The following is a 16,175-nucleotide window of genomic DNA, read 5'->3' on the forward strand; positions in this document are numbered from 1 at the left end:
TTGGGCCTTGCTTAAAAAAGACTCGGTTAACTCGTTCAGAGTGCGCAACCGAGTTTTACATTAATTCAGTTCTCCCGCTGAACCGTGTTAACTCGGTCGAGTCAGAATGATTCGGACCGACTTTTAGAAGTAGCATACAGGTTACAAATACCTGCTGGGTTCCTCACTGCAGCACAGCTGAAGAGAAGCATTCTACAGAATCTGCATTACCTGAACCATGACGTCGATTAGAAGGTTTTGCTGCAGTGATCTCCTTCGGTTTGCTTCAGTAAATCTTGATCATCTGACTGAAACTGTGAGTCGTTTGTATAATACCATCAATTTATCTTGTTTATTTCGTTATTGGGTTTTCGCTTTACTCTGTTCTACTTTTGAAACTTTTTCTTCTGTCACTAATTCTATGTTCTCACTGTTTGCCGCTCGCGAAAGTTCAATATGTCATTCTATATGACTTATTTGGCTCGATGGCCGGATTATTTTCATGTCGCGGAAGGCCCTGGCAACGGAATCATGGGATACAGTATGTTTCCTCACTCATCATCTTAATTTTACATTTCTGTTCCTCTATACTTTCTGTATTTTGAAGATAGCTGATTCATTTTGGCTTCCTTTCCTTAAACAAAGTGTGAGGTTGAGGTGGGAGGGAGAAGTAGCTTTTTATTATTGTCAATTAGTTTTAAATTGCTTGGGTTCATTGGGAATTCCAACATTGCTAGAGAGACCCTTTCTACCATTTTCATTGGATACCACTCTTGTACCCTTAAGCATGCCATCTTGTGTACCCATATTCATTTTGTAAACAATAATATCTACTTCTCCAGTGGGGACACTGACCAGCTCACTTGTATTAAAGCAACTTTGCTATGAACTCGTCTCTGGTCTGCATGTCAATTGGTCAAAATCCTCGCTCATTTGCATCAACGTAGAAGAAAGTATGGTCATTGCTATGGCTGATTTGCTTGGGGTGCAAGCTGGGCTCCTTCAGCATGACATACCTTGGCCTTGCCCTTTTCCTTGGAAGGCTCTTTATCATTAAGTGATTTGGGAGGTGTGCCTTGGCAATTGGCATGAAAACCCTTTCCCGCTTGCTTGACAAGCCACCCTGGTGAAATTCACTCTTTTTGGGCTTCCCAACTACTATCTGTCCCTTATTCATTGTCCAACATTTTTGCCAATGACTTGGAGAGCATCAAGAGGAGATTTTTGTAGAGAGGTACTTCCACAGATTTCAGATACTACCTTGTTAATTATGATGGAGTTTGTTTGCCACAGCAATTAGGTGGCCTTGGTTTTACGTGCTTTACAATTATGAATTCCGGCACTTCTCGCTATGTGGCCATGGAAGTGCCAAAATGAAAGGGATTTTGCATGTGGAAAAGGATTGTCCAGTCAAAATGCCACTATAATGAGTGCCTTTGGTTCCCTCCCTCTTGCCCTCCTAGTTGCCTGTCCAGCCTATGGACTTCCATCTGTAGGTTTGGGTCTTGCATTAAGGACAATATTTCCATCAATATTAGAAGTGACATCCTTACCTCTTTTTAGCCTGACCCTTGGATAGGAGTCTGTCGTTTCTCTAGGGCCTTCCCAAATGTCTACTGTGGCAAGTGACTGATACAAAAAACTCGTATTCTATGCATAGAAACTACTGCTTCTGGAGCCAAAACCTCAGGAGAGCCCTCACTGAGGATGAAGATGTTGAGGCGCTTAGACTCCTCTCTCTCTCCTAGAGGCTACTTACATCCGGGGTTGGGGGGAGGACCTCATGGTGTGAAAGATCAGTCTGGTGTCTATAGACTCTGTACAACTGCTTCTCAATACATCCTCCTTTGTGGCAGCAGCCAAACTCCTCTCCCACTAGGAACCCAATTTAATGCATCTCTGAGCCACTTGAAGTGACTCATGTTATGGTTCACATCAAAAAGTAAAATTGTTACTGCAGATTAACTCACCAAAAGATGGAATGCTTTAAAAGACCAAACCTGCAAGCTCTGTTCCAGTTGACGAGAATCTTTGAACTGTCTTCTCCTTCTTTGCTTGCTTGACAACTAGCTGGGCAGCTTTCACCCTACACTCTCTCTCTTCCTCTTGCATTCTGTCCATTGGGTAAAAATGGTAAAGCTTTTTTGGGTCTCACCTTTGCAGTAGTCTCATGGAATATTTGAAATGAGTGCATTTAAAGGATTTTGAAGGTAAGCAACCATCTATTGGTGAAATCATTGAGAGAAAAATGCTTCCATTTTGTTCTGGGAAGCAAACTAAAAGACATTCTCACCTACCTAGCTCTGTCATTAGAAGAAACTGGCAAACTGTAATCAATTGACCCCTAATAGCATTGATCACCTTGTGGCCTAGGTCCCTCCCTCAGAGGATGGCTAAAGCTCAATTCTGATGGGAGCATCAGGGGGTAGCCATGCGCCTACGGTATTCTTATGGTATTCTTCTCTTCTTCTTCTTCTTCTTTAATGGATCAACAATTAAAAAAAGGACAAAGGGTACTTTTCTGACATTTTCTAAAGGGCCTGGATAAATGTAATTTGGATCTCCAAAAATCATTATGAACGAGCTTTTTAACCTTTAAGATGAGTTAATGCCTCACATGTCCTTTATCATAATTTGTTCGAGGTTTGAGTATATGCTTCTCAGCATATTTCATTAATTTCATTAATTATAACTTATGGTGGTCTTTCCTGGTTCTTGGCAAAATTCAGTGGCAAGTCTCCTTGGTTGTAAGTCTCTGGGCTAGTAGACATTTTCTGCTGCTGCCACTTCTCAGTCATTAATTGCTTTACACCAGATTCTTTCTTGAATTAACCTGCTGACTGAACTTGGCTGATTACCTCAGCACTATGATCAGAAGGTATTGGAAGCATATTGCCACTCTCTACACTACCCATGCTTCACTTATTTCATTGGATGCCTCCTGTGGATAGTATTATGCCAAGTGTTGATTGTAGCTTGTCGAGAATTTGGGACCACAGGTTGTGAAGGAGTGTGCACTCCCATCACAAGGCTGTAGTTCTTATGCTCTGAGGACTTCTGTGTATCACAGACTAACGAAATGAAATTGATATTACTGCTTTCTGGGTTTAGAATCCATAGAGACAGATTTTTATGGCTTGTAGAGGTTGAAGGGGATTCCCTCATGATCATTAGCTTGGTGCAAGGATGGACCATGGCAGTCCCCTGTCCATTTTTCTAGGATTCGAGATACTTCTAGGGGTACTAATGTCTAATGGATATATGTACATAAATCTGCTAATAAGGACTCACTTGCTACGGAAGGAGCAGGCAGGAGCTACTTATATCGTTCTGCTTGGTTTCTGTGTTGCTTTTGATATGTTCTATGGTTTGTCTTTTATTAGCCACCTTGTTTTCCGTTGTGTCATGCAACTTTTGTGATGCCTCTTGTTCTTTTCTTTCTAATAAAGTTCTCATCAACTAATTAAACATATTTATTTATTTTATCTTTTTTGAAAAGTGAGATAGATATTATTGAAGAGAGGAGGAAAGATACAATGAGCCCCCCAAAGAGGCGGGAGGCCCCAAATACAGAACGAGGTTACAACAAAACTAAAAAACAGATGGATATACTGAAATAACAGCAACTAATCTCTATTTGAAATGTGGTGACACTGGATGATCATCTTGGAGAGGGATGTTCCCTCTTTAGCAAGCTTGTTTGCGTGACTATTTGCTGACCTTGGAGTGTAAACCCATGATATATTTAATGGTTTGGTCAGATCATAGATTTCCTGAACCAAGCTAAGCTGAAGACGGGGGCGGGGAGGGGTTGGCCCCCTTCTTGAACGACTGGATCACAATGAGAGAGTCCCTTTCAATAGTTGAGGGGGAGCTGGAATAGTTTCTACCAATGTGAAGCCCAAGGAGGACTGTGGTCTCTGCAAGAAGGTATCCCAATTGGCACAGAAGAGGAGAGAATATTGTTGATGTTGTGATTTCTGAATGTGCCGCCAAAACCGACCTGCCTGGGACTTCCACAAGCGCCACCATCAAAATTTTATTTGAGTTGACCTTCTTGGAGAGGGTTCTCTTGTGAGTACTTCTGGTACTAAGTGATGGTAAGCTTGGATATGGAATTGCCAGTTCTTCATTACATATGAAACCTCAAATTCTGAAAAATCTTTACAGTTGTGTAGCCTTGATATATTGTGGTGAGTGTTTTTATCAAAGATCTCATTCGCTTCTTCATTTCCCCCTGAAAAACATGACTGTCTCTTTCTGCCTAGATATATGTGGGGCAACAGCCAATGAAGTGCGCCATAAACCGAGATAAAAAAAGGAAGATGAGTCGTGGGGACACTTGTATGCCCCATCAACCCCCAATGGGACCCATTGGGAGTATTCTTTTTTATAAATTATTTTATTTTTCCTGATTTTACGAATCTGTTACAGATTATTCAGTTAAGGGTTTTATCTTCTTTTGAATTTTGAATTTTGAATTTAGAACTCGATTATTTAATGGATTGTAATGGGACAGTGGAATCAGTTTTTATAGATGAATTAATAAAAAAATCTCTCTGTTTTGTCTCCTCCTTCCTTCTTGTCCTTCTTTTACTTCTCAAGTCTTCTTCTTTCTTCTTCTGCCCAAGTCTTCTTCTTTCTTCTCTATTGTCTCTCCCTTTCTCTTTCTAATTACAGCAATAGAGCCAGCTAATCAACAATCAGACACGATAATCAAAATCATACCGATCGTCCCTCATCAGTTTGGTATTAAAAAGGGTGAAGTTGTCTTCCTCTGTAAGCTCAAATGGTAAATCTTTGGCTCCTACTACACCAATCTCTTTCTCAGCCATCTTGCCGCTTCGTATCTTTAGGATGCTGCTTGCTTTTCCTTTCTTGATGCCAAGTCTTTGCCACTTAACCAACCGCCATGCTGCCAGACAATGTTCTCCACCAACAAAGCCATGGAAAAGGACAAAACGCCTCCTGGCGCCATGATGAGATACTTAACCGGCGAAAAAAAATCTCCAACAAATATGTTCTTCATCAATGGAAGAGCTTCAGCTTCAGTCTAGAAAATTGTAGTTTTTCCGAGTGACGACTCCATTGAAGCTCCGTCGATGACGAGATTGATAGAAGATCGAGGAAGAAAGAGAAAAAGAGAAGAAAAAAAAAGGGGAAAGACTCCGTCGAGTGTATTCGGTTGCCTTCATCAACCAGATGCCGTCATCGAGACTCCAATCGCCTTCTCCAAACTAGAGGCGCCACCATTGCCATCAGAGAAGTTGATAGCTTCTCCTCCGTCGCCCAACCGAACAACTGCCCAGTCGGCTGGACCAATTTCAACTAGCCACGAGAACCCTCTTCGTTCTTTCTCGTCATCTCCATTAGTCAGAGCCTCAGTCGTCATCGTCTGCCCTGGCCAACCATTTGCACCAACCCCATTACCATTGATCTTCCATCAACCCCAGACCTTTGATGCATCAACTTGCTTTTCCATCACCGGAGTCTATTTCCTCTTCTTCATCCCAAATCAACCCCAGACCTTTGATGCAGAAAAAACATAAATCCCCCTTGCGATGCCTCTTAATCACCCGCACATGTGCCAATTTGCACGTGTGAAAAATATTATACTTACAAAAAAAACTCTCCCTCTTTAGTCTCTAAGTCTCTCCTTTGGTCTCCTCTATTCTCTCTGCCTACTCATCCCCTAAACCTAAAATCTTTCCCTTTCCCCTAAAATGGTTTACTTCTTTCCCAGACTTGTTAATATCTCTCAATCTTACTCCATCTCTACCCTTCTCTATTCTTCTTTCCCTCTCTACATCACCAGATTCACATTCGCTTTTGCATCATTGGCTGAAGAAAATAGAACCTCCCTAAAAGATTCTATGACCTTGCAATCCGGCCTTGAATAATTCCTTAGAACCCCGATTTGTTGGAGTATCATTCATGCCATAAGGAGATACACTCGATGGGGTCGAGTTTTGCCCACCCAGGAGAATTGGTGGGGACACCTGTATGCCGATCAAGCCCCAATGGGACCCACTGGGAATATTCATGTTTATAATTTTATTTCCCTGATTTTATGAATTTGTTACATATTTATTCAGTTATGGATTTGATCTATTTTGAATTTAGAACTTAGTTATTAGATGTATTGTAACAGAACGGTGGGATCAGTTTTTTGAAGATGAATTAATAAAGATTTTTCTCTGTTTTCTCTCCTTCCTTCCCGTCCTTCTCCTTCTCAGTTCTGTCTTCTCCTTCTAAAGTCTTCTTCCCAATTCCTCTTCTTTCTTCTCTATTTTCTCTCCCATTCTCTTTCTAATTACAGCAAAAGAGCCAGCTAATCAACAATTAGACATGATAATTAAAATCATCGTGATCGTCTCACATCAATGTGACACCAAACCTTGTGTATAACTGCAATTTAAGAGGAGATGATCAACCTTTTCCTCAACCTGCCCTCACAATGGCATAAGTTATTGATGATGATAGTCCCCCTCTTTTGTAGACTATGATAAGTCAATAGCCTGTTCTTAACGGCACACCAGCTATAGAAAGTCATTTTTCGAGGGCCTAATTGCTTCCAAACAGTAGCACCAGGGCTGTTTGGGGTCGATGGGCAGCACTAAGTGATTCTTGCATTATAAAAGGAGCTTGCTGGAAAGTCTCCATTAGAGTACCTTTCCAAATATTGAGATCATCGCTTCTCAGAGGTATTGTGATTCAAGAGTGCTCATCAATCTAACTTCAGGAAATGCTTCCTCGTCCCTATCTGAGTTGGAGGTTCCAGCAACTAGGGGATCTTGCTTTGGCAACAACCATTTCTTTGCCTCAGGCAAGAGCAAATAGGTCAGAATACTCCTCAGCAATAAATCTTTGTCTGAGTCAAATGTCAGTCCAAAATTTAATGCTATGTGTACCTATTACTCTGTCTCTGATGTCTTCCTGCACTTACTTAAGGAGCTTGAGTATCCTCCTCAAACATAGGTGGGGTACCTATTGTAGATGTATGACCTGTTATATAGATATAGTGTTTGACCTGTTAATTCAATTGATCATACCCACAAACAGTCAATTGTTCTTCTATTCCTGTAATCCCTGTTTCCCTTTCTGTTTTTTTTCATCAGATAGATGTTAACTTGATCTGAGAATATCATGATCACCAGGCAAAAGGCGTTTAAATGAGTTAGAAAATCCATTGAAGGGCAATATCATTATTTGGCACTTACTGTAATGTCCAACAGCTACGTCATCTTATTCTCTGTGTTTACTTTTGTCTCTGGTCCTATTTTCATGTAATTTGAACAAGTATGGAGAGAGAATAAGGGTTTAAGTGTTTTTTAAGTGATAGGGGCAGTTATTGTACTGAGGTTTATTATAAAAGAGCTAGGGGTTGAGGTCGACCCCAAGGAGAGTCTTTCCAGAAATCTCGTTTTCCACTCCTTCTCCTTTGCAGTTCCTTCACACTTTTTCAAAATGGTTGACTGATCTTGAGTCTTTGACATCATTAGGCATCATCAAGCTGTCCTCTGGTGTTTGCAGCTTGCTGGTAACAGGGACTATATCAGTTCTCAAAGTCTGATATGAGATGAACAATTGTGGGTGGTAATGGCCTGTTCGTACATGGTGAACTGAACTCTTAGGAGTGACAATTATATCTGATACCCATTTTACTATTTTGTTGGCCATTTAAAAGGATACGGAATAAAATTCTTTACCCATGTACTGATTTACCTATTTAGCCGCATTACTATTTATTAAACGGAATGGATATGGGTAAAGAATAGTATCCAATTACTCGCTTGTCCATATGTGAGTGTGAGAAAAAATATCGCTTTGTATAGAGGATGACTTAATTTAAATAATGTTTAGTTAAAGATAATATAATCTTATGCTTGGTATTTGTACTATTTTATGATTTTTATGTTATTCTATAGGTATTTTTATAATTTTTCATATTTCTTTGTTATATTTTAAAAAATTATTTATCTATTTATTTAGTCATTTACTATATTATCTGCAGTTAATTGGGTAAATAAATGGATTATGGAATACCCTTTACCTGTTCTAATAAAGTGGGTTATAGAATAGGTTTCAGATAATTGGAATTCATAATGGAATAGCCCTTATCTGTCCATTAGCCTTATATTTAGTGCGATTTGCTTCACTCATATATACACAATAAAATCTCATCATAACCAAAGAATAGGGAACAAATGATCTTAATAATTTTCTACTTATAGCAAAGATATTGGTACAATCATAACAGAAAAGTAAAGTGGAATATAATCATTTGCAACAGTGTCTCTAAGCCGATATGGATATAACATGCTTACTCGTAACTACATCACTTTGGCAGTTCAGAACTGCTGTTGCATTCATTCTTCTCTAGGTACTCTTCTCCATTGAATCAGGTTCATAATTAGTGTGATTTTTAATTGTGTTGTCAACCTCCGAAATCTTTTCTACAATTTTGCAGTACCTTATGCCTTGGTGAAATTGGAATGAGGCTTTTGTCTCTCTTCACTGATATAATCAATATTCATTTCTTCTCACATTCTATGACATTATTGCACAAGTTATCTCAATCTTTAGTGAAATTGGGGTTGACTGTTCTCACTGGTTTTTGGATTTAGGTTTGTCTTGTCTTTTGTATATTTAGCATCTGATGCACATTGTGTCATTCATAAATGTTGTTTTATTTGTCAATTTTATTACTGAATCTTATCTTTGCTGTTGCCGCTTATTCTGTGTTGTATCAGAAAAAATTGGATCTAACATGAGTGAGCTACCGTTGATATCTTTACTGCTGTTCTGTGAATTTGCTACTCGCAATAGTCTTTGAATATTTTTGCAACTGTTTCGAACTTCTTGTTGGCGTGAAGTTTGTTTCAACCTCCAGAGATGGTTTATGCAGTTATGGGAAAAGTTGAAGGACAAGGTGAATCATGGCATGGCCATGTTACTGCAGTAACAGTGGCTCCAGAGTACAGGAGGCAACAATTAGCTAAAAAGCTCATGAATTTGCTGGAAGAAATCAGTGATAAAATGTAAGTACAGTCACTCCCTACTGCAGTTAAAAATTGTTATTCATTCTTCTAATTGAACGAGTCAGCATGCTACTGATGTTGTGGGATAGTTCCATCGTGTTTCATTTAATACAAGCTTGAGCATGGGAGGGAGAAGCTTGGTGCTCTGTTATATCATTCATTATATTTAATTTCTATTGTGAATCTTACTCTCCTCATGATTAAGTTCTAAAGCTTGTACAACATGTTCCTAGGAGTCTGGGAGTGCATTTTGTTGTGTTGATGCTAAGGGAATTTAAGTCCGCAATTTATATTGTTTTGATAAAAAAAAAAAAAAAATTTGCTTAGTACCAAAAATATATATTGTTCCATCAGTGTGACAGAAATATTAATATGGGTAACATTAGATCTTTCATACTTGTTCATTGCCCACATCCCAGATTTCCATATAGATACTTGTATTGGAAATGGAGAAAAATTTCATGATCAAGCCATTTATATATTAAGTAATATAAAAAACAACTAAAGGAACTGCACATAATGGATTCGAAGAATCCATGGCTGTATAGTTAGTTGCTCACCTCATGCTCAGATGATATTGGCCTTAAGTAGATGCTGGGAGCCATATACGTGCTGTTGTGTAACCACTTTCGAGGCCTGTTAATGCAGTAACAGTAACTCTGTTTAGTCTTAGGGCAGATTTGATATTAGATGGCCATTTAGAAAAAGAAATTTTTTATTATGTTAGATAGCTTTATTTACCTCCATGACAAGGAGTCTTGGTTCGTCACTTATGAAAGCTAGAAAATATCAAGACTGGAAGTCTGATCCAAAGAGAAAAATTGGTTTTACATGATATCATAATGGCTCTCCAGTAGAACAAAAACATTTTGTATAGTGATATGGTCGAATGACTTTCTGGTCAATCCTATAATGTAGCCACGTTGTGAGCTTATTGCGGATATCAATGTTGTCTGTGTCTTGTCTTGGCACTGAATAAAAGTTTTCTGGGCAGAGATAAGGCATACTTTGTGGACCTTTTTGTGAGAGCATCCAACATGCCGGCCATAAAGATGTATGAAAAGGTCAGATCCTCTATTAACCTTTCTTTCTGTTCTTTGCTTTCATCATGAGTACTGTTTGATATTATCTGCAAGTTCGTGGCTGCTGTCTTTTGGGGGGGGGAATGTTACTGGAATGCCGCATCTTTGGTACTGTCTGAGGTTAGCTCTTTGGTGGTTGTGGTGGGTTGAGAATGCTTGTGATTGGACTGAAATCGAACTATTGCCCATGTGGCATTGTGATTGCCCGATGGCAGACATTGATTTCCACGCTTTTGTCTTTCACGTGGTTTAGTCAAATATTTATTCTCAAGCGGGGGGCCTGCTTTCTGATTTTTCTGTTTCCTCAGCTTGGGTACATCATATATCGACGCGTATTGCGATATTACTCGGGGGAAGAAGATGGGCTAGGTGAGTCTGCTTCTCTCTATTTGGGTTCTCTTACGCTCCTCACCTTCTATCTATCGTCTTGTCTGCCATTTTTCAGATATGAGAAAAGCATTATCACGAGACGTGGAGAAGAAATCCATTATACCACTCAAAAGACCCATTACTCCAGATGAACTTGAATATGACTGAGTGCTTCTCATCTTTATTTTGTCTTGTTGTCAACATGAAGCTTTACTATAGGTAATGGCGTGGATGAAGCCGGGATAATCTGAATTATTACGACCTCCATCTTACTCATACCCTCTCAAAAAGTACTTTGGCAATATGGAGGTTTAAGACGTCTGACGGACAACGAACCGAGTAATAGAAACTTTTGGCGACCGTAAGAAATGCTTGCTTGATGTCGCGGTCCAGTCCCTTTGAGCTTTGTAGGACGACTTCGACAATTTCTTGAATTTGGTTATCCATTGATTCATCGGCCAATCTGCTCGTTGCTTCTGTTCCGAGGCTCAAACCTTGGGCCTGTTAAGTATTAACAAGAAATCAGTAACGAAGTCTTCTCAATTAAAGATTCGAATGGTCGAAAAACTCTTTTCTATGTTTTTTGTTTTTATAACTTAGAGATAAAAGCTTGAGGAACTGTGTCAAAAAAGTTGAAATTCGTCTCACCTTGGTTTCTCGCATGCGAAGAATGTAGTGGCAGACGGAGTCGGTCAAGCGGGCCAAGCGTCCGTAGAGCGGATGAGACAAAACCTGCTCAGGGTAGGTCGACCTTCCCGCACAGAGATTAATGGTGCGCACAATCAACTCTGATTCTCCCCGTCTGTAGTCTTCTCCTCTCATATCAGTCGCCTTCAGCCATTCCTCCCACTTCAAAACGACGTATTAAGCGGGATTAGTTCAATGTTATCTGCCGAACATGAGCGGAATCGACGCAACGCAATGACAGACGCGCAGAGAGGAGGGTTGGCGGATTTCTTACAGCCTGTTTGAGTTGTAAACGTACGTCTGTACCGTGAGCAAGAAGAGCCTCCCAGGAGAGTTGGCGGAGAGTTTGAAGCAGCGCTCCCACCAGTCCTTTTCCTGTCTTCTTCGAACCCGACCTGCATCCACAAACCCCTTTTCCGCTCATTCATCCTCATCATCATTCTCGGGACCAATCGAAGCAACAAGCCATGTCAGAGTCCTCTCCTGACAAAAGATAAAAAGAGGAAAACGAAGAAATCGTATCCTCTCCCGGTCTGTACTCTAAGAAGCCGCCGAATACCACCGCCCGCATCTCTCTTGCTTGAACCTCTTCGCATGTTTTTGTTACTAGATACTGTTTTTAAAATAATATTTTTATTATTAAAAAAACTTACTTTTTGAAATATTAAATTTTAAAACCACTCCTTCTGAACGTCATTGTTGATTTGATGAGACGAAGCTTAAGAGAAGGCGGAACAATTACAATTTTAATTATTTTTTTGTCAGGGATTGAGGGAGGGAGGGATAGATTGGTAGCGGTACCAGGAGGTGGTGCCGTTAGCGAAATCCCGAACAAGTGCTTGGCCTGTTGCAATCCCGTCTTTGAGATACGAGGAGACGGCCTCCGCAAGAAGTGCGGTTCGGGCCCATGCAAGCCGTTCTGAAGCCCTTTCAGGCTCGAATATGCTCGCAGCCGCCACAAAGTATGCCTCCAGCGCAGTCCTTTTGGATACGCCCAGTTCTTCCAGATTACACTCGTCGTACCAACTGCATCGATTGCCAAAGAGAGGGAGGGGAAAAGAAAAGTTCTTCTCTCGTCAGCCCGCTCACAATTGACTTATCCGCTAGAAAACGGGAGTGGAGAAGGAACAGAATCGGCTCACTTTTGGATCTCTCGCCACTCCAACTGATGCAACTCCTGGCACTTGTTGAAGTCCATTCGCGCGAGTTCTAGATAGAGGTTGTTGTTCACGTAAGGCATCCTGCAAAAGCAAGATGGATCGTAGTGCTCAATCCATTCAAACTGCCCAATGCGCCGCTCACTCGCGTAGTCAACAAGAACTAGAGTGAAGTGAAGTGAAGTACCTGTAGAGAGTCTTCCCAATCCATACGTCATTCTCCCCGCCGTAATGGTCCAAATAGTACCTCGTCTCTATGCGCGGCAGGCTTGCGTACCATGGAAAATCCAGCGCATATCCCACCTGTTCACCCAAAATCTGACCCATCAAATTCCATTCAAGACAAATCCTTGGCAATTATCCATTTTACTTACCTCGCCAGGCAAGTCTTTTGCAATTATCCATTTATCCACGAGTTGCCCGGACGCCTGCTTCTCCCTGAGGAATTTGTACGAGAAGGTTCTGGCGTCTTCTAAAATCTTCTCTCCCGGGAACGACACCTGACTGGCCCTGTACAAATTGAAAAGTCCGGTCACTGCCTGGTTCGACTGCCCCGCGAAGCAGACGAACTCCCCGCCCTTTTTGAAGTTCCGAAAGGCATCTGCAATGCCAAACGCATTAGAGACTAACGCCACTAACGTCGAGGCGTCCCCGTGGTTGGTAAATGTTGTCATGTATCTATCGTTAGTATTACCGGCGTATACTTCGTAGCCATGCAACCTGAGGAGCCTGAAACCCATTGCGGTGTCGTCCACATCTTGCACTCTCGAGTTCCTTGCCCAACTGATTCCATCCTCGGTCCAGTACCTGAAAATTTTATAACGATTGGTGACGACGGTTCGGGAGGGTCCCTTGCTAGGTTACAAGACTCCGGACATTTGCTGTCCCCTCATGTCAGCAATTTCGTTTTCTAGGATTAGGTTGCGCAGGAGACGTGTTCATATGTTGCCCGCCCAGAATCTTGTAGCTAGCTAGCAAACAAACTTGAGCTTATCCACTCCATGATTAGAAAAATAGGAGATTAAGATTTACCTGTATGTGTAATCCAGGCAGTCCGTTACTTCCTTCTCAAAATGCCGAGAAATCCCAAGTCGCTCCAAGCGATCGACAGCCCAGATATGTTCGAACAAGTCGACAGGATACACACTCGGTACTGCAAGAAGAGAACGAGCATCGCTTCAAATACCAGGAGAAGAAATGCTGGATTTTGTCATGACTCGTGACGTAGGCGAGAATGTAGATGGAGGGAACTTGCCTCCTCCTTTGAACCTTTCGACCATCCTTTGGATATAACTTAGACATTTTGGGTCTCTTGCCTGCTTCAGCGCGAAAGCAGTGGACGACGGAGAAAACAAAAAAGACCCGTCCTGGCTCTGTAGCTTCAACAGCTTCTGCCAGTCCAAGTTCGGCATTCCTTCCAAGCTATGGAGCAGGGTCGTAGGCACTTTGTGCAGCATCTCCATAGGTATCCTGCCTCACATTTACCCTCTTTAAGTTCAGTTCTGTGCTATTGAATTATATTCGCATAAAAAAAAATATATATATTTTCAAACGATGTCACTGCCGATATAGAAACGCATTCGAGTTTCTTTCCCGTTGGCAGTAAGTAGCTGTTTCGCCGATTACCTCCCGAGTTTTACTTCTCTCTTGGGGTATATTTCCTGCAAAACTGGAGCATCAAAAGGCACATCAAGGTCCAAGGAGCGCGCAATCTCTATCAGGGACGGGAAGGCGACTTCGAAGCCTATGGGCATGTGTTCCATTTTGTCATCCTCAAGCTTCACCATGTTCTCCCGAAGAAACGACATGCCTGTCCATGAAACTAGCGAGCCTGAATTATGCAAGATTAAAAGCACAAAATCAGTAAGCTACGTAAAGATTGGGATTTACCTTTTTCGCATCCATGAGGGCAAAGGTTCCACGACCTGAGCGCGATCACGCAAGCTAGAGTGTTGATGATCCGATCGTAGGCAATGAATATCCGCTGATCGCCCCAAGACCCATCGGAGAGCTGATTCTCCACTATCCATTCAAGGCTAGAAGGGAACTGGGGGGCGCCGCTTCCACTAACATCCTCCACTAACGCGACCCAAGCCGTGTCATAGGCCGAGACGCTGATCTCCCCGTCTCCCATCGAGTTAAGCATATTCTTAACCAGTTCAATTCGCTTTTCTATATCATTCTGTTCCTGAACCTTCATACGAATTGTTCCCAATCGATCAATGGCGACGAAATCCTTTGCCCTATTCAGTGAAAAGACAAGATGACAAGCAACAAATCTAACCTTGCCAACGGCTTTTTCTTCGTTCACCTTCTCGACCAGCTCCGGTCGCTCTATCACCGGTAAGCGTAGTACACCTGCAATTTACGCAAGAATATGATTAACGGCTGCGTTCTATTTTTCTTCATGTCCTCAAGGCGTGCAAAGGCGTCCCTGCGTATGTACTGAATCCTGGCAATTAGATAAGGTAACTAGGGGAGTGCAGCATCATCTGCCTGCCAATCCTTTCCCTTTATAACAGAACATGAATCTTGGAGTCTTTTTTCCGGTAGTCATAAGATGTGCAGATCCAGTCTTTCTAAATAAACAAAGAACAATCTAAGACAACAAGAAAAGTTCTTTCCATTGTTAGAAGAAAGAAGACCGTGTGCCCATTAGAGAGTACGAGTAATGCGCGCGCACACTTGTGTATGTATATACGAAAGCCTGCACCGTCATAATACCTTCTGAAGCACAAACTTCTGTTATTGCATGGCATCTTGAACTCCCAGCATTTCCTTGTCTGAATCCTCTTCCGGGAATACGAAAACCTGAAGGGAAGGGAAAATAAATTATATCACAATGGTAGACACGAAAAAGAATTGAATCTGATAACTTTATTCATAAAATAACGAGAGGTGAAGATTTTTCTGACGTAAAGCCCATATATTTAATCTCCTATTGAAATCCGAAGCAGCAAAAACCGAAAAGGAAAAAGAAAAAAGAAAGCATCTAGTCCCCGGAAGAAGAATCCGATTGCTTCGCCGGGGGAACTGATCTTGTCCGGTTTCCAGGAAAGAGATCAGTTGATCCAATCTTTTGATTCGCGAATGTCTTCTCGGCGAACTGAGCCGTACCCCCTCAGCGGGAAAATCGAGGGTTCTTCTTAAAAACAGAAAAGAGGGCGCAAACGACAAGTCAATTTAATCACTGCTTTTCAGAAGAAAAACCAAACCGTTCTTCTGGTCGAAATATAAATATTATTTAATCGCATTCCGAATAATACTGTTTGTCTGTATAAGAATTAAGAAAAACGAAAAAGATAGTGTTCTTGAAAGAAACAAAAGAATTAAGAAAACCGAAAAGATAAAGAGTGTTCTTGAAAGAAACACTCTCGGTAATTATTGAAAGTTAAAGCGCAACGGAGCAGATGTTTCGATGAAGAAATCGAGTGACAGTAGCTGGAAATGGAACGAAGGAGGATTTCTTTTGTCTTTTCCTCCTTTCCGCTACTTCCCTCTTTTCAACAAGTTTCGCAAATAAAAGAAAACGGCAGCAGCAGCCAAGAGAGTACCACAAAAGAGTTCCGGTTGATCGAAGAGAGGCAAACGGATCGGCGGATTCCGTACAGCAACGGTAATAGGAGACGGACGGAGGAAAATAGCCGGGGAAGTCATGTTCCGATTGCCGGAGATGGCACGGCTAGAGAAAGCTCTGGCGGTTGGACTTAAAGAGAAGGCGAAGGGGAGCGGAAGCGACAGAAGGAGGGTGATCAGAGATTCCCGAAGACAGATGCATGGGATCTCTTCATGTACAGCGAGGCCGCATTATTTCAATTTATCGGCCTTCCCATCTCGCACTTGAGCGAGTCAGACTCCGA

At 41.5% G+C, this 16,175-nt stretch overlaps 2 protein-coding genes across 2 annotated transcripts; one reads left to right on the forward strand and one right to left on the reverse strand.

Moving 5' to 3' along the window:
• Positions 1-183: 183 nt before the first annotated feature.
• Positions 184-10,840, forward strand: LOC137950845 (N-terminal acetyltransferase B complex catalytic subunit NAA20). The gene is made up of 6 exons (XM_068797491.1): positions 184-295; positions 430-520; positions 8,888-9,020; positions 10,015-10,084; positions 10,411-10,471; positions 10,548-10,840. The coding sequence occupies exons 1-6, from the start codon at positions 218-220 to the stop codon at positions 10,637-10,639; spliced, it is 525 nt and encodes a 174-aa protein (XP_068653592.1). The 5' UTR covers positions 184-217; the 3' UTR covers positions 10,640-10,840.
• On the reverse strand, positions 10,745-15,972 carry LOC137950287 (ent-copalyl diphosphate synthase 1-like). Its single transcript, XM_068796677.1, has 14 exons — positions 15,870-15,972; positions 15,040-15,126; positions 14,206-14,673; positions 13,942-14,125; positions 13,571-13,785; positions 13,348-13,468; positions 13,010-13,122; positions 12,690-12,916; positions 12,503-12,618; positions 12,301-12,399; positions 11,960-12,184; positions 11,433-11,553; positions 11,120-11,320; positions 10,745-10,972 (listed from the first exon to the last, which is right to left on the reverse strand). Exons 1-14 carry the CDS (start codon positions 15,970-15,972, stop codon positions 10,745-10,747), a joined length of 2,508 nt encoding a protein of 835 aa, XP_068652778.1.
• Between the last annotated feature and the right edge of the window lie 203 nt (positions 15,973-16,175).

This window comes from Aristolochia californica, unplaced genomic scaffold (genome assembly GCF_029961685.1).
Source record: "Aristolochia californica isolate CCGP_79_NKW_82.1479 unplaced genomic scaffold, dmAriCali1.0.hap1 SCAF_14, whole genome shotgun sequence".
NCBI lineage: Eukaryota > Viridiplantae > Streptophyta > Magnoliopsida > Piperales > Aristolochiaceae > Aristolochia > Aristolochia californica.